Genomic DNA, 21416 nt, shown 5'->3' with positions numbered 1-21416 from the left:
GCTTTATAAATAAAGGATAATAATAATAATAATAATAATAATAATAATAATAATAAGATCATTATGCCAATAAGGACAGTTCAAATATAATGGGGATGGAGGGAGTAGAGAGCTTTTTGCACAATGTAAGTTGTTTCTTCTCCTCCTCCTTCTTCTTCTCCTCCTTCTAAAAAGAAGAAACTGTAAAAAATAGTGCAAATTCAAAATGCAGGCCCTGATTCCTTCTTTATGTTCCTCACCACCACCACGCAGCAGAAACATGGTCTATGTCTAGCAATATGGTCACTATTCAGTTTCATGCATATATTATGTCATGGGTGAATATAGCTTTGGAGAAATACTGGCATCACTTTCACATGGTCTAGGCCAGTGGTTTCCCTATTTGGGCTTCAGACTCCCAAATCCCTAACATTTGGTCATGGCTGCCATCCCAAATTGCATGCTGATGATAGTGGGCTGTTCATGTTACAGAGAACTTTGATAATGCTTGCATCTCATATCAGTTTATGGATCTAATACTGTAGCAGGTGATGCATTTTATCTTTTCCAACAATTGAAGCATAATCACATTCACTTGAATGAAGTAATCCCTGAAGTATGCCTAGCCTCTTAAAATTTCCTTTAAGATTTGTGATTACTCCATTCCACAGCTTCTGTGGCTGCCTTACTGCAGGCATGAAGAACATGGTAACAGAACTGCTTCTATGTTCAGGGGCAAATGAGTCTCTGTGCAGGAAAAAACAACAACTAATTAGATGGAAGAAATGGGCTACAACTGTTTTTTATTACAGCTGTCGATGGATTGGCACATGCATGGGAGTGGACCCAGGCATCAATCAGCCCACTTGCTGAACCATGAGCCCAACCCTCTGGCTCACATTAGAACTGGATAGTGACAGCTATAGCAATAACAGTAGGAAGTACATTTCTATACTGCTTATTAGTGCACTTAAGCACTCCCTAAGCGGTTTACAATATGTAAATTAATTGCCCCCAACAAGCTGGGTACTTATTTTAGCCACCTCAGAAGGATGCCAGGCTGAGTTGACCCTGAGCCCCTGGCTGGTATTGAACTCACAACCTTGTGTTTTGTGAGTGAGTGGCTGCAGTACAGGCATTTAACCACTGTGGCACCAGGACTCCTGGATAGAAAACAGGTCAGGATCCACTGTGAGCCCAAAGACCCACATAATCCCGCTGCTCCTCAGGGGGTGCCAGAGATGTGCTTACTCCACCTGAACAATACAGTTTCCCACAGCTACACCCCCTGGACCTCCCTAAGGGGATCCCCATATGTTAACCTTGCCAGGAAGGCACAGCAATAGAAATCTCAGAGTTACTACCCATACCAACCACCAATAGTTGTGACAAAACAGGATAGATACATGATATATAGAGGGCATTCTCAGTGGCTGCCCCAGACTGTGGAACTCCCTTCCTGGGGAGGTCAAAATGGCCCTTTCCTTGTTGTCCTTCTACTGACAGGTTAAAACCTTCTTATACAGACAGGCTTTTAAAACAGAAAGTTTTTAAAGAACAGGCTGGAGTGTTGTATTATTTTAAAGTGTTTTAAACAGTTTTATCTTTTTAAACTGTATTTTATTCCTTTAACAAGCAATCTATTTTGATACTGCAATAATTTAATTGTGTTTTAATGTACCACTTTTCTATGTTTTTAATTGTAACTGTTCTTTTAATATTGTAAGCCACTCTGGGTCCCAGTTCTGGAAGAAGAGTGGGATACTAATAATCCTAATACTAATACTAATAATATACAAACAAAGCATAAGTAAGAAAACCAAGATAGAGCGCCCTCCCTCCATAACTGTCATCTTTCGGCCTGTGAAGGAGAGAATAGGCTGGCCCAGCATCATCAGGGGCTAGCCTGAAGATAGAGCGCCCTCCCTCCATAACTGTCATCTTTCGGCCTCTGAGGGAGAGAATAGGCTGGCCCAGTTCCACCAGGGCTAGCCTGAAGAAGAAGAGCCCTCCCTCTGGTCCATCTGCCTTGGTCCAGGCCTCAGAGGGAGAGAAGAATGCTGGACCTGATCCCCTCTCTCCCTCACCATTCCCTTCTCCTTTTGTGTCGTGTCTTTTAGATAGTAAGCCTGAGGGCAGGGAACTGTCTATTATCCCCTCTGTTGTAAACCGCTCAGATTCCCAGTGATTGGGCGGTATATAAATAAAACCTATTACTGTATTATTAATAATAATTATTATTATTATTAAGTGCAAAGCATATGCAATACTGTGACTAACTAGTACACTGGATGAGAGGGGCGGGCAACGCTCAAGGAAAAACTGGCTGGCAACCAGCATAAATCCAAACCCGCAACTGGAGTGGGAACAACATCTGGAAATTCATGGAGGATCTAGGCAGGTCTATCAGCCAATGGGACCCAAATCATAATTTGAATCAGTTGGCTGATACATCCTGCCAGATCTGGGGCCACAAAAATGCTCAGCACCCTGGGGAGAAGAAGAGTCAGCTGGCACAAAGTCAGTAGCTAACAGAATCTATGTTCCCACCCCAGAATGCAGAACGGCCAAGCGTAAGTCACTCAGCTTGTTTCAGCTCTAGACACTGGTGATCAATAATGGGAACTGCAGTCCAGCCACATCCAGAAGGCCACACATTCCTTAAGTCAACCTTAAAGCACACCATATGTATTTTTCCAGTTAGGAAATGTCATCTCATATGTATATTAAAAAGGAAATCAATTCTTCACAAAAGGAAACCGTTTGCCTTCAATTTTAATGATACAGCATTCTAGCAGTATCCGGCCATATAATGTTCACATGACAGATACACATGTCACCGCATGTTCAGAACTCAAAGAAGAATAGTTTAAAATAGTTTACCCTTGGGCTTCCTTTTATATCAGACTTATTTTTCTCCTCACCGATACCATGTATAAATTTGTTCACTAATCAACATGGTAAGCCAGGAGTTCCAGGATGTGTAGAAGGATATTGTACATGAGCAAGAAACCATTTCAAAGTTGAAATGTTAAATTTGAAAACAAACTCGAAATGGAGTGTATGAATCATGCTTTATTTATGTGGAAACAAAAATGTACTTCCTTCTTGAAGAGCATAAGTTATCTATTTCTGCTTGCTTCAGGAGAAACACTAGTTTCCGAGACAAGATTTGCCTTTTTAACTCCCCCATGTTAATTTGTATTTATTTGTTTGTATAAAATATTTTATACTGCTGTTCCATAGTTGCTCATGGCAATTCTCAACCGCAGAAACAACAGAGAAACTAAAAGACAAGAGTTTTTAATTTAATTTAATTTTTTTAAAAAATCCTATTTAATGGATAACTAAGTGCATGGCCAAAGTTGATGTCTTGGAGATGCTGGTTTGTTCATAAAAGAATTCTCTTGGGGAGGATAGAAATAATAGATGTAACTAACTTTTAAAATATATATATATTGGTCAGATCTTTCTGTTATTTTTGAAAAATCTTAGTTTAAAGTAAAGTCATAATTTAACTCTTACTTAACATAATAGTCATCATTTAACATATTCAACATTTAGAAACTGTGAAGACTAAATTTATTTTATTTATTTATTTTAAATATTTATATCCTGCCTTTCTCCTGATAATGAGACTCAAGGCAGCTAATATATTTAAAACAATACAAGTTAAACAGCCTCTGTGTGAAATCCTCCAAAAAAGAAGTCTCCACAACACTCCAAGGAAGCATATTCCACTGTCCAACAGCTCTTACTGTCAGGAAATTCTTCCTAATGTTTAGGGGGAATTTCCTTTCCTGAATCAATTGCTCTGTATCCTACTTTCTGGAGCTACAGAAAACAAACTTCCTCCATCCTCAATATAACATCCCTTCAAATATTTAAACATAGCTATCATGTCACCTCTTAACCTTCTCTTCTCTTCATCACTTTTCCTCTAGAAAAGTAAATTACTGTATCTTCTGGGTTAGCCAGTTATTTAATATGTGTATCTGGCAGGGATGGGGAACATTTGACCCTCCAGGTGTTGTGAAATTAAAACTGCATCATCTCTCATCTTATCTAAACTTGCTAAGGCTAGTGGGAATTGGTGTCCGTTAACATATAGAGCACCTTTCTTTCTTTATTTATTTATTGGATTTATATCCTGCCTTTCTTCCAAAATGGGTTTTAAGGTACATATTCCCCATCCCTAGTATATAGGGGATGCGTCCAGATGGGGGGATTCTTATACTAGCAGTTAGAAGGCACGATGCTGCTATTCTTTCTTTTTCTTCATCACAAATTTTCTCCAATAAAAAGATGAAGGAAGTGAGGGAAAAACAAGGAAGGACAATGAAAGACAATGTTATCTGAAGCAACCATAAAGTCCAGTGTCTGCTTATCTGAAACCACACTGTGAGAACAATAGAAGGGCATACTTTGAAATCAAAAATCCAATTTTTTTTTTTAAAATCAAAGACATATAGCTGAGGACTTGTGTATACTAGAAAGACTCTACTTTGTTGCATATCTCAATAAATTTATTGGCCATATTGAACAATGACTATTTTTGTACTTTGGTACATATAGTCTTTGGCACAGAAACAGAAAGCTTGTTGTTGTTATGTGCCTCCAAAACATTTTTGACTTATGGTGACCCTATGAGCAAATCTATCAGAGGGTTTTCATGGCAAGATTTGTTCAGAGGGGGTTTGCCGTTGCTTTGCTCTAAGGATGAGAGAATGTGATTTGCTCAAAGTACTGGTGGGTTTTCATGGCTGAGTGAGGATTTGAACCCTGGGCTCTCTCCAGAATCGTATTCCAGTGCTCAAATCATTACACTACGCTGGCTCTCTAACAGAAAGCCTAGTTTAACATAATGATTTATATCAGTTTATTCATTATTTACATTGCTTTGAGATAAATCAGTCTGCTCTGCCTCTAGTTCGACTCAACTGCCTGTCACAGACCCAAGAAAAACCTATTAATAATAGTACATCCTTTGGAAAAACTAGATATATGCCACAAGCAGGTGACTGATGATGTGTGTGGATAGAATCTCTCACTCATTTTTCATGTTGTATTATGATCCCAAAATAACTTTAACTCATCACATTTAGGTGGCAAAAGAGGCCAGTTGCATTGTATGGAAGATAGAGATGCTATTGTTAAAAAAGTGTCCCTTTTTGTATTACTTTAGAGGAACTATGGTGGATACGCATGCCAAGAATGCCGAGATGAGAATCATTTTGGGCCTGATTGTCAATCTGGTAAGTTTCTTAGGGAAAGCTTGTTACTGAAGTTAAATCATTGAACTATAATGGAAGAGCAGTTCTCAATTGTTGAATGTGGCTGGGGGTTTGAGCAATTGTGTTTCAAAAAGTTATGTGTTTAAACTCTAAGGAGAATTAGGCCAAAAACACCAATGTATGTAAGGAATGGTTTACTGGAACAAAAGCAAATTTATCAGTGGTTCTCAAACTGTAAGGGGGAACCGGAGGGGAGGCGACACAAGAGTTGCTCAAGGGGGCAACATGGAGGCCCTGATCCTTCCTCCTCCTCCTCCACTTCCCAAACCTTTTCTGTCCTGGAGGGGAAGAGAAAAGCAAGAAAGATGTTTGGATCCTCTGTCTGAGGGAGGAGGAGGAGGAGGCTGCTTCCTTATAAGATGTTAAAATATGACTATACATAAATGTGTGAATGAAAGTATGCACACTAAACAAACAAAATATTTTTATTCATATATTATGTCAAGCGGGGAGGTGGGAAGAGTAAAAAGTTTGAGAACCACTGAAATGTATGGATTTTGTCCTCTTTTCTCTACCCCAGAATGTGAGTGCCAGCACGGAACCTGCAACCATGGACCCTCTGGGGATGGAAGCTGTACTTGCTTTCCCAACTACACTGGACGAAAGTGCGACCAGGGTATAGATACTTCCAGTGCCTCCCTTCTCTTCAGATTTCACTAGCAACTTTTTTCAAGGCATATGTCCCAGGAATAGCTGCTGTAGTTACTGCTATAGCTGGGGCAGTGTTCCCCATCTGGGTCTTATGATGGCCAACCTGTACTGCATTACTTGTTAAAAACATACTCAGGCTATGTGATGTTTGTCACATAGCCTGGCTTGACAGTGTAAGTTAGTTCCCTGTTCAAGAAATACTGGTTTAGTTTTTTGTAATGTTATACTAAGATATGGGGTGAAATCTTGTCAGTCCAAAGTAAGTTAAACCTGCTGAATCAATTGTGGAATGATAAGGTAAATCTAATTGGTGAAATGGGATTACTATTTCAGCCAGGAGTAACAATGGGATTTAGGCCAAAATTATATTGTTATTTATCCACTGGCCTGCTTCTTTCATCACTATCACAATCTTTTCTTACTTTGTTTTATTTCTGGGATGGTGCATGCCCATTCACTCATTATAGGTATCATCAGTTTCTTCTATGATATGGAGGGTGAAGCACATATTTCCCCCTTTCACTGAGTACTCTTGCTAATAAAACATCAGCGCCTTGCTCCCATTCTACCTCAGAATTATTGTATTTGTTTGTGCATACATATTTCACATTCTTTTTAAAAGGCTCAATCTGGGAGTTGGGGAAAATACGTTTGAACAGAACAAACCACAAGGAAACAATCAAAACGATTAAAGGCAAGGATCTTGACACAATTACTTGGGGGTAAGCTTCAGCAAACACTGGGACTTGCTCTTAAGTAAATCTGTGGCTCTATTTTTCGTATTTTATCTGGATATTTAACCTAAACTTCCTGTTTTATGGTTTCAGAACTTCCTGATTGTGGAGCTGGAAGCTGTGAAGCCAATTCCCTTTGTGTAGTGAAAGATGGGCAGGCAAAGTGTGAATGCATCCCAGGCTACAGGAAAAATGGGCCTCACTGTCAAGGTGAGTGGAAACACATAGCATTTGTACTGCACTTCAGAGAGATCAAATGCTTGGGGATGAGGGTGATAAAACAGCCTTGTCAGATAGACCATTTTTAATCTTTATTCACATAAGTGTAAGCTGTAAGAAAATATTATGGTGCTGAATGCTTCTTTTCAGGGTTAAAGACCAGAACTACCACCATCCCGCTGTACACTCTCCCAAGACACTCAATTCTATTTCATCTCCAACCTAGTTTTCCCCATCTATTTTTCTCCCACTCCACAACCACCAGTCAGCACTAAACATTGAATCATAAAATCGTAGAGTGGGAAGGGAGCACCGACTAGTCCAATCCCCTGCCATGCAGAAATACACAACTAAAGCACTCCTGAAGGATGTGCCACCCTCCAAGGCAATCTCTTCCACTGTCAAATAGGTCCTACAGTAAAAAGGTTCTTCTTAATGCTTAGATGAAATCTCTTATCTTATAATTTGAAGAATAGGAATCACTTTGTGGTGGTTACATCAATTAGCAACAAAACATAAAATATATATTTTGTTAAAAATTAACTTTATTATTCATTTGACATTGTGCGTGTGTGTGTGTTGCTTCAAGTCGCCTGTTGACTTATGGTGACCCCATAAATTTCATAGGGTTTCTAAGGTAAGGAATATTCAGAGGTGGTTTAACTACATCCTTCCTGTAGCCTATAGTACCTGTATTTATTGGTGGTCTCCTATTCAAGTTTGAGCCAGGGTTGACCCTGCCTAGCATAAAATATCAGACGTGATCTGGTGCCTTTAGAGTATTTAGGCCACCCCATTAAGCATTAGTAGGCTTTATTGCACTGTGTTTCTTAGGATAACTATGGGATCATGCAGATGGGCAAAAGGAGTGTTCATTGGTACGTAAAACCAGTGGCAGGGCCAAGAGAATTAACCAGGTCACCCTCCTCTTGTCTGTCTCGTGGTGTAGGTCATCCACAGGACTTGGAAAAATTGCTTTCTTTGGACCTTGAATCCTGGTTTGAGGGGGTTGTATTTAGTCCAGCAATAAAAGTTTCCATGTTCTGAGCGTCCATCCCTGGAGCCATAGGAATGTGCAATCCCAAACCAGACTAACATGCATCTGCAGGATCTGTAATACCCCCAAACGCTGGGTGTTTTGGTCTGATTTTAGAATCAGAAAATGAAAACATGTAAAACACCTTTCCTATTCTCCCCCTGCCTTGTATGATAAACTGAATTTCAAGGTGCATGAGTGACCCTTGAATGGTCTTTTGTAGCCAACACTGCAGCATGGGCTCTACTTGTTTGTTCTTCCACATGTGTGGGCCCAGTGCCTGAAGACTTCCCTCGACTCCTTATTCATGCATAACTGAGAGCTAATGAATGGCCAAAGTAAATAGACTGCTGTGTGTGAAAATGCTATGTTAAACTAGAGGGAAGACCACAGGATTTGGTCAAGGCAGGGAAACAAGCATTCTTTTAGCTTTCTCTGCTTCATAGATTGTTTACCCATCTAAGGATGAAGGAATAGAGTGAGAGACACACAGAGAGAATTCTCAGTAAAATAAATCATTAAGACTTGAAGGAATTTCCTAAAAGGACTTCAAAGGAAGTAGCATTGTGGTTCATAAAACTCAACAATTTTGATACAGACCTGACTCTCACAATGTTCCCTGTATATCCAGCATCAAACTAGTAAAGTCACTCCATATAAACACTGAATGGTTCCAGAGAAAGCATCTACACATGTCAGATGTGAACAAATGAGCCTCGCGTCAGGGGAAGGGGGATCAGGGGATCAGTGCAGGAAACACTAGCCAAACCATTGATGGTAGTTCTAAATTCTTCCTCTAGTTCATGGGTGAGGAACCTGTGATCATCCAAACTGCCAAACCCATCAGACCCACCCAGCACATCGAATGTTAGAAATGATTGGAGCTGGAGTCCAAGAACACTTGGCAAATCTCAGGAGGCAGGTCCCAGGCTCCTCAACCTTCCTCTAGTTCACAGACCTAATTCAGCCACCAAGGGTTGGAATTCAGGCTTAGGAAGTTGCCTAGCAGTCCTGCCCTTTCCAGAGGGAGAGAGAGGAGTCCCTATTAGTACATAGGACTGACTATCTCCTGTCAGAGATAACAGTGGTGCTTTCAAGGAACTCCCTGGTGTTTATTGCCCATCTCTTGTGAAAGGTAACTGGGAATTTTCCAAGAATCAATATTGTCATCCATTTTCATTTTGGTAGCGCATTTCATGTTATTACACGTGGTGTGTATTCTAATGCTTTATGTAATATTTTCTGTACAATTTCTCATTTTCTTTGCATTTGCTTTGTGTTATTTTTGTTAAATTTATATGCAGTATATTGATTTTTTAAAAACTTATATTATTTACACCATCTTCATTCTATGTTGCTCTTGTATGTTTTCAAGCATCTGGATTTTTGTTTTCTATTGCTAACCTTTTGGTGTAATTGCAATCCAAGATTCAGACAACTCTTGCAAATGCTAACTGAGAGCAAATCACCCCTCCCCTTTTGCCATGTGGAAAAAGCTCAAGGGGAATAATCCTGCTTTCTCTCAACTGATGCTCTCAAAAAGGCCATGGGAGCCTGGGCTGAGTGAACTTCATATTGTTCCTCCCAAAATTTAGAGGACCACAAAGGAGATTATGCCTGATTCTAGGTCAAAACACAATGTGGCTGTGATGACAACCCGCTCACTAACTAAAGTATCTCTATTATTAATTGTTCTTATTATTATTGGTAGCGTGTTTGTTGTTATCTGGAAAATTACTTCATACCACTCCTTGGTGAACACAAAGAAAATAACTTTTATGTGTTTTTTATTTAATTTTTATAATATTTCCATAAACAAATATCTCCTACATTCTATTACATTCTATTACATTTTAACATATTATTTTATATACTCCTCAGTGCCCCCCTTCCCCGGAGCCCTTTCCATCCTTATATTCCATCCATTTCAGTTCATCTTCTGGAGGTAATCTTCCATCTTCTTTTCTCAGTACTTTCTCAATAAATTCTTTCCAAATCCCCTCAAAGTCATTTCTTTTCCATAGTCCTTTTTTTACTTTCAGTTTACATGTCAACTTATCATTAATAGCTAATTTCCATACCTCTGTATACCAATCCTCCACTTGTACATCTATTTTCATTTTCCAACACCTTGCTATTATTAATCTCGCTGCTGTAAGCAAATTTGTTACCAAATCTTTTTCTTCTTTTTTCCATTTCTCTGAATTATATAACGATAACAAAACAATACACGGTCTTCTATCTATTTTTATATTCATAACATCTTCTATTTCTAATAGCACTTTTCCCCAAAAATTTTGTACATATTTACCTTGCCACCACATATGCATATATGACCCTATTTAAACTTTTATTTGCATTAAGAATGTATGATTGTATCTTTCTTAGTGGATGGTTCTCAAACTTGTGAAATCAAAAATTTTCATAGCTAGCATCCATAGTGTTTTGTGGGGTTTTCAGGCTATGAGGCCATGTTCTAGAAGAGTTTGTTATTAATATTTTGTTCTCAAGCTTGTTGTTACAATATACAAATTACTTCAGCTGTTAAAAGTTTACTATGTTTACGTTCCCTCACTGACTTAGTTCACACAGAACATATGTCTTTAATACCCCTAATATACTGGACTTCTCTTGTCCTTTAAACATTCCTTTCACTGAACTGGGAGACTGAATCCCATCCAGCTGAACTCCTATTCCTAACTGCACCTCCTGGCAGTTCTAAGGCGGGGTACAGACTGCCGCCGCCGCCAGTAGGTCCGCGGGGAAGCCGGAACCTTCACACGGCCCGACTCCCGCGCGGACTGAAAAAGAAGCTCCAAAATGGAGCTTCTTTTTAAGTCGCGTTTGCGACGTAGTGAGGCGCCAGGGGCGCACTCACTACGTCACAACGCCCGCGATGTGTACGGACGCTCAGCATCCGATACGTAAAGATGGCGGCGCCCGTATGAACAGGGCGCCGCCATCTTGTACGTATTCAATACGTACTAGGGTTAGGGGGGTGCGGAAGCACCGCCCCTTCCTAACCCTAGTACGTATTGATGACGTACTATTTGGCGGTCTGTAAACCGCCCACAACACCCTTCTGCCTCAACAGGCTTGACACACTCAGCTCTAATATCACTGGAATTCCTTTCAAAGCTTTCCTCCCTTTTATAGGAATCTGACTCCTGCTAGGGCTAAACTCTTATCTGCCCCTCTAACTGCTCCCAGCAGTTCTTGACACACTCCACTCCTCTTAACAGTATCTCCTCCTTTTTATAACTGCCCATCAGGCAGGCCCCCACCTTTCTTCCAGCCTAATGCCGATTGGCTGCCCCGAACATACCATTCTGCCTATATCTCTCTGCAGTGGCAAATCTGCACTTGATGTTTGTCCAGAAATGGGAAGAAGAGAAGGACAGGGAGAGGCAGCCTATATAGGTGGGATAAAGGCCTAAATCACAGTCCAGTCTGGGGGGAAATCACCTAGCTACAGCCAAAACAATATATACAGCAGAGTACAAAAACAAAACCTGTATCTATTGGTATTGGCAGTGCACTGACCACTTTTCAGACTTAAAAGAAAACTCACAGACAGTTGATTTACCCAAAGTTCGAGAAGCTAGTGGCAAAGTGTACAATATTATACAGTACTGATATACACACTCCTCTCCAACTTCTAATCAATTCCAACATCTGCTCTCCAGCTCCAAACTGATCCACACTAGCTCACAGCAACAACCTGCTGCTTCAATAACAACTCTCATCTCACAGCTGAAACAGAACATGTGACCGGTCTCCTGATCCATTTATACAGAGCAGGCCTGCACAATATACAGCCTGGGGGCCGCATACGGCCCACTAAAGGATTTGGGGTGGTCCGCAAGGATGTGGATCGACCTCAAATCTCCTCCACTACTCAGTCTTCTCTTGAGGAGAAGGCCAGGCACCAGAGGAGGAGGATGGACAAAAGCTTGCCGAGCAAGGCTCCTCCACCATCTGGTTTTCTCCTGAGGAGGAGGACGGGCAGAGGAGGAGGATGGGCAAATATTTGTCCTACAAGGTTCCTTCACTACTTGGCTTTCTCTTGAGGAAAGGCCCAGGCAGAGGAGAAGGAGGGTGGAATTAATATTAATAATAATTAATATTTAATTAAAACCTGTCCGCAGCCCAAAGAAGTTAGCCTATTTTAATTTTGGCTCCTTCCTACTGCCAGGTTGTGCAGGTCTGATATAGAGTCATCATTCAGTGCCACATAACATGATGCAATCCTGTAGCAACCTTGCATCATGCTGTGAGCTCATGACTTTCTTCTCTCTCAAGTCTCTCTTCCAAGTCTCTCTCTGTGGTTGTCTCACAGAATACATGTCATCTGTCAATCAAAATAGTTAAAGGCATATTACTCTAACAATGTTTTGTCTACAGGCTTGATGACCACAGGCTGATTTATCCCAGTGTCAGGGCTGAAGTCCATTTGCAATGTGGTGCTGGAGGAGAGATTTACAAACACCAGACTGCCAAAAAGTCCAGTAAATGGGCTCAAGAATGAATCAAGCCTGAACTCTCTATATAACCCAAAAATACCAAAATGAGGTTGTTCTACTTTGGACACATCATGAGATAACATGACTAATTAGAAAAAATGATAATGATTGGTTAAGTGGAAGAGGAAAAGAGGAAGACCACATTACTGAAAGACTGGTTTAACCAAGGAAACCACAGCCCTGAATTTCCAAGAGGTCTTGATGCCTGGGGATCTTGGCAGCTTCTCATTCATAATGTCATCATAGGTTGAAGCTGACTAAATGGCAAATAACTGCAACACTGTCAGGGCAATGTTTATACCATGTGACATATTCTGAGGCATGAGTTGACAGGGGGATGGTACCAGCATGTTATCCCAAACCAATTCCCCATCGCAGCTCTAGATGCAGGATGCTAGAGAAACTGCCATTGAAATTAATGTTCAGTTTTAAGCTTTCAGCTTTAGAACTGCATCAAAATTTAGCAGTTCCTTCACCCTTTATTGCATTTATTGCTGATAATTTTACTGCACAATCATTATGTCCAGGTCTTTAGCTTACATGTCTCCTAATATTTTGTCCTTTATTTTATTTCCAGCCCAGAATCCCTGCAGCTCCTCCCCATGCTCCTCACTGGCTGTTTGCAAGACTCTTGGACCAACCAAATATGAATGTACTTGCATGGAGGGGTATCATGGAAACGGGAGAGTGTGCCAAGCTATTAATCCCTGTTTCATTGATAATGGAGGCTGCCCTGCAAATTCCACTATATGTAGGTTTGATAGTATAGGAAAGGTAAGCTAGCAACTGCAGTATGCTTTGCTCATAATGTCCACATTTCACATGCAACAGCTAGATATTTTGACCAAATCTGGACATCACAGGCTCAGCCACATTGTTCTCCCTTTTAAAAGGATTTCCCTGTATGCTGTTTTCCAGAAGGCATTTGACATGTCTCTAGAGGGCCCCTACTGGAAAGGTGGGGGATAGAAGCCATCATGGCGAAGAGAAGGTTAAGAGGTGATATGATAGCCCTGTTTAACAATTTGAAGGGATGTCATATTGAGGAGAGAGCAAGCTTGTTTTCGGCTGCTTCAGAGACTAGAACACGGAACAATGGATGCAAGCTACAGGAAAAGAGATTCCACCTCAACATTAGGAACAGCTTTCTGACAGTAAGGGCTGTTCGACTGTGGAACACACTCCTTCCTCGGAGTGTAGTGGAGCCTCCTTCCTTAGAGGTCTTCAAACAGAGGCTGGATAGCTATCTGTCAGGGATGCTTTGATTGAGAGTTCTTGCATGGCAGGGGGTTGGACTGGATGGCCCTTGTAGTCTCTTCCAACTCTACAATTCTATGATTCTATGATCTACCACTGCTTGGAGGAATAAACATACAAACATTGAAATATATATTATCAACAAACAATATAAGTAACAGATCATGGATTTCCTCAGGATTAAATTATTATCTGTGACCAAGATGTGCATTTTGGTCTCCTAAAATGATACATCTCAATCCAGGGTTCCAGATAATGTCCAAACTCCAGGGGAAGGTAGAGTTAAGATTAGAGAACACTTCTGGGTGTATTTCTTTAAAAAATTCAAATCAGTCCATTTCATGCTTTTGTCATTACCATTGTTGGCATTTATAAAGATAGGCTTCTATGCATAAATTTGCCATTAATAAGAACATCATAGACATTCTGTGTGAAAGCATCCAAGCAGTGTTGAGTTGTTTACATTGCCATCTAGGTACACAAGCAGAGGTTAATCATAAACAACTTGTTTCAGAGAGCAGCTGAAGTGTACAGTATTTCAAATAGATTATGACAAACTATTAATTGACTGACATACAGTTGCAGTACAATGATTGAATAAAATAAATCTTAGATATTATACTTTCACCCAGCCAAATGGAACTGATCATCTTTATGTTGTTTATTTTCAGTGGGTAAGGGGCAAGATAGGAGCTATGTAATGTCTGGGTGATTAATAATTTTTCCTCCACAACTGGACTATACTGCCCAGTATATCTTGATTTCAGTAAGGCTTTTGACAGGGTTCCCCATGACATTCTTGCAAACAAGCTAGTGAACTGTGGGCTAGACAACGTAACTGTTACATGGATTTGTAATTGGTTGACTGGCCAAACCGAAAGGGTGCTCAACAATGGTTCCTTTTCATCCTGGAGAGAAGTGACCAGTGGGGTCCCACAGGGTTCTGTCCTGGGCCTAGTGCTATTCAACATCTTTAATAATAATAATAATAATAATAATAATAATAATAATAATAAATTTATTTTATACCGCTTTTCCAGATCAAAGCGGTGTACACAAAATTTAAAACCAGTTACAAAAACATCATAAAATAGATAAAACCAATAACACAATATACAATGACTTGGATGAAAGAATTGGGGGCATACTTATCAAATTTGCAGATGACACCAAACTAGGAGGAGTGGCTAACACCCCAGAGGACAGGATCAACATTCCAAATGGCCTGAATAGACTAGAAAGCTGGGCCAAAGCTAACAAAATGTATTTCAACACGGAGAAATGTAAGGTACTGCACTTAGGGAGGAAAAATGAAATGCACAGAGATAGGATGGGGGACACCTGGCTGAATGAAACTATGTGTGAAAGGGATCTAGGAGTCCAAGTGGACCACAAGTTGAACATGAGTCAACAGTGGGATGCGGCAGCTAACAAGGCCAATGCGATTTTAAGCTGCATCAATAAAAGTATAGTGTCTAAATCAAGAGAAGTAACAGTCCCACTCTATTCTGCTTTGATCAGGCCCCACCTGGAATATTGTGTCCAGTTCTGGGCACAATTCAAAAAGGACATTGAGAAACTAGAGTGTGTCCAAAGGAGGGCGACTAAAATGGTGAAGGGTCTGGAAACCATGTCCTATGATGAGCGACTGAGGGAGCTGGGGATGTTTGGCCTGGAGAAGAGAAGGTTAAGAGGTGATATGATAGCCCTGTTTAAAAACTTGAAGGGATGTTATATTGAGGAGGGAACAAGCTTGTTTTCTGCTGCTCCAGAGAACAGGACCTGGAGCAATGGATGCAAGCTACAGGAAAAGAGATTCCACCTCAACATTAGGAGGAACTTCCTGACAGTAAGGGCTGTTTCACAGTGGAACACACTCCCTTGGAGTGTGGTGGAGTCTCCTTCCTTAAAGGTCTTTAAATAGAGGCTGGATGGCCATCTGTCGGGTATGCTTTGATTGAGATTTCCTGCATGGCAGGGGGTTGGACTGGATAGCCCTTGTGATCTCTTCCAACTCTATGATTCTATGATTCTATCCTCTCCAGCCTTCATGGGCCACTGGCAATAGATTCTTCGAGCTGTAGTCCCAAAAAATAGCTTTTCCAGTTTTGGCCTAAAAGCTATTGTGCAGGCAGAGCACTGCTAATCTGATTTCAATTTTTGTAGGCACGGTGTGAGTGTAAACCTGGAATGTCTAGGAAGAGAATGGAATTGAACAGAGGAATGGGTTGCTTATCCAATGCATGCCAAACACACTACTGTCACAGATCTTCCACATGTGAAATAGGCCCTGACGGGACGCCCAGGTAAACTGCTCAGAAATGTCCCAATTAATTAAAATTGTGGGGTAAGCAGAGTTCTGTACATACAGTATATCTTTTGCCATGGCACTGGATCCAGAACTGATCCACAAATTCAGAGATGTGGGATCAGTACCAGATTTATTTAAGATAACTGATGAAACATGGAGCAAATTTGTGTGTCCTAAATGTAACTGTTTCAGTAACACTTTCTATAACAGATCGTTGTTGTTTTAAAAATCTTATCATTCTTTCAAAAAACTCAAATCAGATAGGGAAAAGAGAGGAGGATCCCATAATGCTAAGTGCAGATACTGGTGGGCCAAGTGAACAAAACCTACATCCAGAAAATATTGTGGGAGTAAAGAATTAATTGACCTTTCCCCTCAGCACTGATTCCCTGACTGAATGATCAGCCTTTCACAGAGGCCTGAGAATTTGAAATAAAACAGCAACAGAAGATTTGTGAGCTCACATCTTTCATCTTGCATCCATTTTGGCCATTAGAAAGCATTTTAGCCTCTTAGTAGCTCTACGGCATATGTTTTTCCTATGTAAAACAAGTCATATACTGTTCTTGGGGGGGGGGAATTTAAAAGCAGAAATGATATGGATTACTTTCTCAGTAGAGGTGGTTCACTACCATCATCCCATCCTGGGAAATTTTAGGCAGATGCCAAATATCTAAAGGCACCAGATCCCACCTACTCTTGGAAACCATGCAAGGCCAGCTCTGTTTAGAACTTAGATGGAGATCACCAAGAAATACAAATGTTTAAGTTTATATTTCAGAGGAAGGAACTGACAAACCCACCGGTGAGTATTCCTTGCCCAAAAAAACTTGATGAAAGTAATGGGGTCACCATAAATTCACAGGTGATTTGAAGACACACACACACACACAAAAGCTACTTGGCCCTTTGAAGCATTTTGTAATATTTAGGCCTAGCCTTTGTAAAGCATTTTCAAGTATTCAGAATGCTGCATCACTTATATTATCTTATTGTAGTCCTTCAGATAGGTAAATCAGTATTATTATTCCCCCATTTTACAGGTAGAGGAACTGAAGCTGAAAGGGAGAAAGAAGTTTGTCTAAGATCACCAAGTAACTTTTTGACAGAAGTGAAATTTGTACTTGAGACAGCCTTTTTAGCCACTGCTTTGAGAGTGGTTAATCCTTCTGCTTGTGGTTATGTTTGATAGTTACCTGTTTCTGACTTGTTTTTGTATATGACATACATTCATCATGATGAGAACTGAAGAGTGAAATATTTTTTCCATGAATAGAAATATTTTAATTAAAGAACTTCACATCAAATTTCCTGGTGCCTTTCTCATGCCGTATGAATCTCTGGCATTCCTGGAACTGTGACTATGTGTTGTTGTTTTTTTACTAAATCTACATCTGAACATTGAAAAGTCTACTATTTGGACTACAGCTTCTAAAATTCTGCAGCCATCATGGGTTGTCGAAGTTATAGTCCAAAGGGTAACTTTTGCAAGCTCAGAGCCTGTTGCTACCCGAGCAAACTCAGTTGTTACCTCAACAAATACAAAAATAATTATCATTCTACTCTGTTATTATTCAGATGCGTCTGTCAAGATGGAGAGATTGGAGATGGCACCTCTTGTTTTGGAACCATCTTGAAGCAAATCACTCAGTTGGACACACAAGGACAACTTTTTGGGACACTAAAAAGTGCAAAGAGCATGTTTGGTAACATTCTTCAGAGTTTGTTTGATTAGGCACCTGCTGTATGTTATTAACTGCTGCAGGGATGTAGTCAAGGGGTCCTGACCCCCCTTCCATTAGATACAATTAATGGTGTGTGCTGCTGCACCACCGCACCCAAGCCCCATTATAATGGTGGCACTTATTCTGGACCCCCCACTTCCCAAAATCCTGGCTACATCCCTGACGGCTGTCAAGTTGATTTTGACATATGAGAACCCTATGAATGAGAGATCTTTAAGTCACTCTATCATCAACAGCCCTGCTCAGATCTTGCACTCAGGGCCATGGCTTCCTTGACTGAGTCTATCCAGCTAGAATCAGTTCTTCCTTTTTTCCTACTGTGTTCTATTTTACCAAGCATTGAGCCCATACAGACAGGCCAAAATAAAGCTGCTTCAGGTCACTTTGAAAGTATGCTGCTTAAATGATGCATGCATCCTAAGAGACCAGAAGAATGCACATATATTCAAGCCCCATTGGCTGAATGAGGCAATGTATTTTTCTGCTCCAGTCCTAAGGACTGGAGCACAGTCTTGGTTTAGTCATCTTGGCTTTGTTATCCAAAAAGGTAGTTGGGGATCTGGGGTCCCCACCATCTGTGTCAATGTGTCTGTTGAATGTTAGGGAATTAATTAGCTTAAAAGGAGGCATGCAAGAGTGGGTAACTTCCTAGGATCTTTTACACTTATTTATATCAGTACTACTAATCACAAGAAACTCCAGTAAATAACATGTTTTTATTTAGAAATATCCAAAGGGGTACTCAAACACACAAGAACTGGTTCAGAAATAAGATTCACACATTTCCCATTGTAATCCTTTTAAATTGCTATCTGCTATCACTTTTTTATATATTTTAGTTCATGTGTGAGTCTGAGTGAGTGCTTTATATTCCCCATTTTATGAATAAACTAAACTAATTTGGAACCTGCTTCTGGAGTTCTTTGGACTTGGAACCTATAGACATGGGCTGAAAGTCCTGGCTAGAGTTACCCTGGCTCTCTTGCTGCTTCCTATTGGGCTAAATTAATTTCCCCATTTAATACAATTTGTGGGTACCCTCCTGGGACCCTAGGGTTTTTGGTAATAGCACCTAATGTCACAAGAATATTGGAAGAATACAGTTAAATATAATACAGACTATAAATGTGATGAAACAAATGCTAACAATCATTTATGTGAATACAGTTGCCCCTCCATTTTCACGGGGAATTTGTTCTGCAAAAATGGAAATGCACATATATTCAAGCCCCATTGGCTGGATGAGGCAATGTATTTTTCTGTTTTTTAATATAGATAAGTAATTCATCTTTATTTCATTTCTAATACATATATTGCACCTTGAGCACTTTAAGGATGAGGGGATTAAAATAAATACAAACAAAACTTAAATCAGGGAAACAACACAAAGGAAAGAGTTATCTTCCATCGTATAGTTTAGGAAAGCCGCAGAGTTAGCTACATTTTTAAAAGGATATAAATATGAAGAGGTCCACAATCAAATGTCTCTTTTTGACTGCCCAAAAAAAGTTTAATTATTTCTTTCTGCCTGAAGATAGGACAGTAGATATTGCAAAGTTATTGCAAAGGAAAGTAATAAATTCCATCAAATGTATCATTATCTATATATTCACTGAATTTTTCCTTGTCTTTCAATAGAGTTGGGTTGTTCAGTATTCCTGGAAAAATATGGACCTTTTACAGTGTTTGTGCCATCCCTTCTTCGTTTTGAAAGTAAAATCAATTTCAATGTAAGTATTCTTTGTATATCGTGTAAACACACTTGGTAACTTCCTGCTTCTGAAATTTGTATTGTGGGAAAGTGAGAAAGGAAGAACAGTGGTCTCAGTTCAACTGTTAGCCCAACTATAGTAGACTGATTGAGTCAGTGGAACTTAAAATTTCCCATTGACTCAATGAGTCTAGTTTATGTAGGACTAAGAGTTAGTTTTAGGCCATTTGACCTCGCCCATACTGTTTTAGACTAGATATTTTTATCTACATTGAAGTAACCTACAATTTTAGCTACTCACTTGTTTTGTATATTGAGATTATTGGTATGAGTAATGAAATGAGCTTTTATAGTACAGTAGTTATTTGCCCCAAAATAACTGTTTGATGCTATCTACTATTGTTAGATGATAACTGATCAGTGTGTTTTGTTACCCTAGAAAGTAGGAGGGGACATGGGATCCTCACCAACAGTATCAGCATCTCCTTGGTGTTTGGGGAATTGATAGCTCAAAGGCAGACCTGGGAGAGATGGGTAACTAAGGTACCAACTGCAGAGAGAATCTGGATTCAATGAATACAAGTTTTATTGAGAAATATGTAAAGGTACACACAATACAAAATCAATGCACCTGAAGAGCCATAAAGGCTAAGAGAAAGGAAAGAATGGAAGACTGGATAGCTAGAACCTGGGGATTAGAGAGGTTAATAATTACTAGTCCTGAAGAGACAGTGAGAGTGAGGGATCTTAGGTGCACACAGGGTCCACAGGCAGACTGTGAGCACATGGGGACTATGTCTGGGGCTGATATTTATATTCAATTTCATAGCCTCAAAGAGTACCTTGATACTATCCATTGGTGTAACAAAGACTTGGTGGTTTTCCCATGGAACTGACAAAAGGACTTCGGAACAGCTGTTGGTTTTAACTCTAGAGCGACAAAACGTTGATTGTATTTGAGTTGGACAGGAAGGGTGAATAGGGACCCAGCCTGGGGTGAAGTGGAAGTATACTCAATAACTGCTTTGCGATGGGACTCACTGTGAGTCTCCATTGCAAGAAGATATGTGGAAAGCTTGGGAGAGGACAAAGTAAGCAGCAAACACATTTAACTTTAATTCAGTGCTATCTGAGTCTCCCACATGTTCTCAGGCCAGCATGCCTTCTCACATGTGTAACTTCCTAGTGTTCCAAGGGTCAACATAACCTTTTAAAAACATTTCTGATGCTAGATATGAGAATATGAAACCCCATATTCAGTGAGGGGTATAGGATATGCTAACAGTTTGAGAGTGAGTTATACATTTCACCATTGCTGAATCTCTCCACCTCTCTTACAGAAATCTGAAAAGATAACCACAATAATCTCTGATAGTTCTGAGGGTAACTGTTACTTTGAAAGTAAACTGACTTACTTTCAAGACAGTTTTATGGAATCTCCATAGGTAGTTGCTAATATATAAGAAGAAGAAAGGGAAATAATGGCAAAAGAAATCATTTGAAGATATCCACTGTTCTCTCCAGAAAGGAATAATAGTTGCTTCCTCACTAGAGCTCCTTAATGTAAAATATCTTTGTTTTTCACAATTGAATTGAAACAGAAGTTGAGCACAAACACTTAATGTAGTGTATTTTTTCTCCTGGCTCAAATCCTCCTTTAATGTTTATTTAAAATTAAATCTCATTCAGCAGTCAGTCACAAATGCTAAATGTTTCCCCTTTCTGAACTGTTGGTCACAGATGTGGGATAGAAAGTTTTCCAAAAATATTTCTGATGCTATATATTTCCATATAAATTTTTCGCAACATCTGTATCTGTATCTCTCTCTCTCTCTCTACCTCCACATTTATTCATAGCATACTTCAGTCAATCTTGAGTAAAACAGAAAGTTCAACTACGGTAATTGCACTGAAGCAATCTTTTCTCAACTTCAAATGGAACTAATAAGCAGTGAA

At 39.8% G+C, this 21416-nt stretch overlaps 1 protein-coding gene across 4 annotated transcripts in view; it reads left to right on the top strand.

The window, feature by feature from the left end:
• The window catches only part of STAB1 (stabilin 1), a 138617-nt gene that overhangs the window by 12055 nt on the left and 105146 nt on the right, over positions 1 to 21416 (top strand). For all 4 annotated transcript variants that reach the window (XM_042453972.1, XM_042453971.1, XM_042453973.1 and 1 more), the window contains 7 exons: positions 5165 to 5234; positions 5794 to 5889; positions 6752 to 6868; positions 13014 to 13210; positions 15860 to 15999; positions 17583 to 17710; positions 19388 to 19479. In XM_042453972.1, the coding sequence (XP_042309906.1) occupies positions 5165 to 5234; positions 5794 to 5889; positions 6752 to 6868; positions 13014 to 13210; positions 15860 to 15999; positions 17583 to 17710; positions 19388 to 19479 (840 nt within the window). The remainder of the gene's footprint in view (positions 1 to 5164; positions 5235 to 5793; positions 5890 to 6751; positions 6869 to 13013; positions 13211 to 15859; positions 16000 to 17582; positions 17711 to 19387; positions 19480 to 21416) is intronic.

The sequence above is a fragment of the Sceloporus undulatus genome, chromosome 2, assembly GCF_019175285.1.
Source record: "Sceloporus undulatus isolate JIND9_A2432 ecotype Alabama chromosome 2, SceUnd_v1.1, whole genome shotgun sequence".
In the NCBI taxonomy this organism is placed as follows: Eukaryota; Metazoa; Chordata; class Lepidosauria; order Squamata; family Phrynosomatidae; genus Sceloporus; species Sceloporus undulatus.
Note: the sequence above shows the minus strand (reverse complement) of the source record. Positions and strands in the feature narration are given on the sequence as shown.